At 40.0% G+C, this 485-nt stretch overlaps 1 protein-coding gene across 1 annotated transcript in view; it reads right to left on the bottom strand.

Moving 5' to 3' along the window:
• The window catches only part of LOC119586781 (eIF-2-alpha kinase activator GCN1-like), a 26,024-nt gene continuing 25,539 nt past the window's right edge, over positions 1 to 485 (bottom strand). The window contains exon 43 of the mRNA XM_037935501.1: positions 1 to 150. Coding sequence (XP_037791429.1) covers positions 25 to 150 — 126 coding nt within the window. The 3' untranslated portion in view covers positions 1 to 24. The remainder of the gene's footprint in view (positions 151 to 485) is intronic.

Here is a 485-nt window from a genome sequence, read left to right as displayed (position 1 = left end):
TTTATGCTATGGCGGGTCGCGGGATCACGTGAGCAGGGTGGGGTCGATCTCGGAGTCAGTCACCGGGATGTAGGTGGCCCGCCGGAGGGACTTGTTGATCACCTCGCTCAGGGGCTCTCGGGCTCCCCCCTCCAGGTAATTCAGTATCACCTTCAAAGGGTAAAAAGGAAAATGGTATCACCTTTAAATGGAAATTAGTATAACCTTCGAAAGGAAAAAATGAAATTGGTATAACCTTCAAAAGGAAAATAGGAAAATGGTATAACTTTCGAAAGGAAAAAATTAAATTTTTATAACCTTCAAAAGGAGAATAGGAAAATGGTATAACCTTCGAAAGGAGAATAGGAAAATGGTATACCTTTCAAAGGGAGAAAAGTAAATAACAGAACGTTTAGAAGAGAAATGTAAAATTATATATTCATTGCACGCTGCACTTATCACGTAAAATAAGGTATTTAAAGAGGATCTATTTGAGGAAGTGGTGG

Source organism: Penaeus monodon, chromosome 22 (assembly GCF_015228065.2).
Source record: "Penaeus monodon isolate SGIC_2016 chromosome 22, NSTDA_Pmon_1, whole genome shotgun sequence".
In the NCBI taxonomy this organism is placed as follows: Eukaryota; Metazoa; Arthropoda; class Malacostraca; order Decapoda; family Penaeidae; genus Penaeus; species Penaeus monodon.
This window is presented reverse-complemented; position numbering and strand designations above follow the sequence as displayed.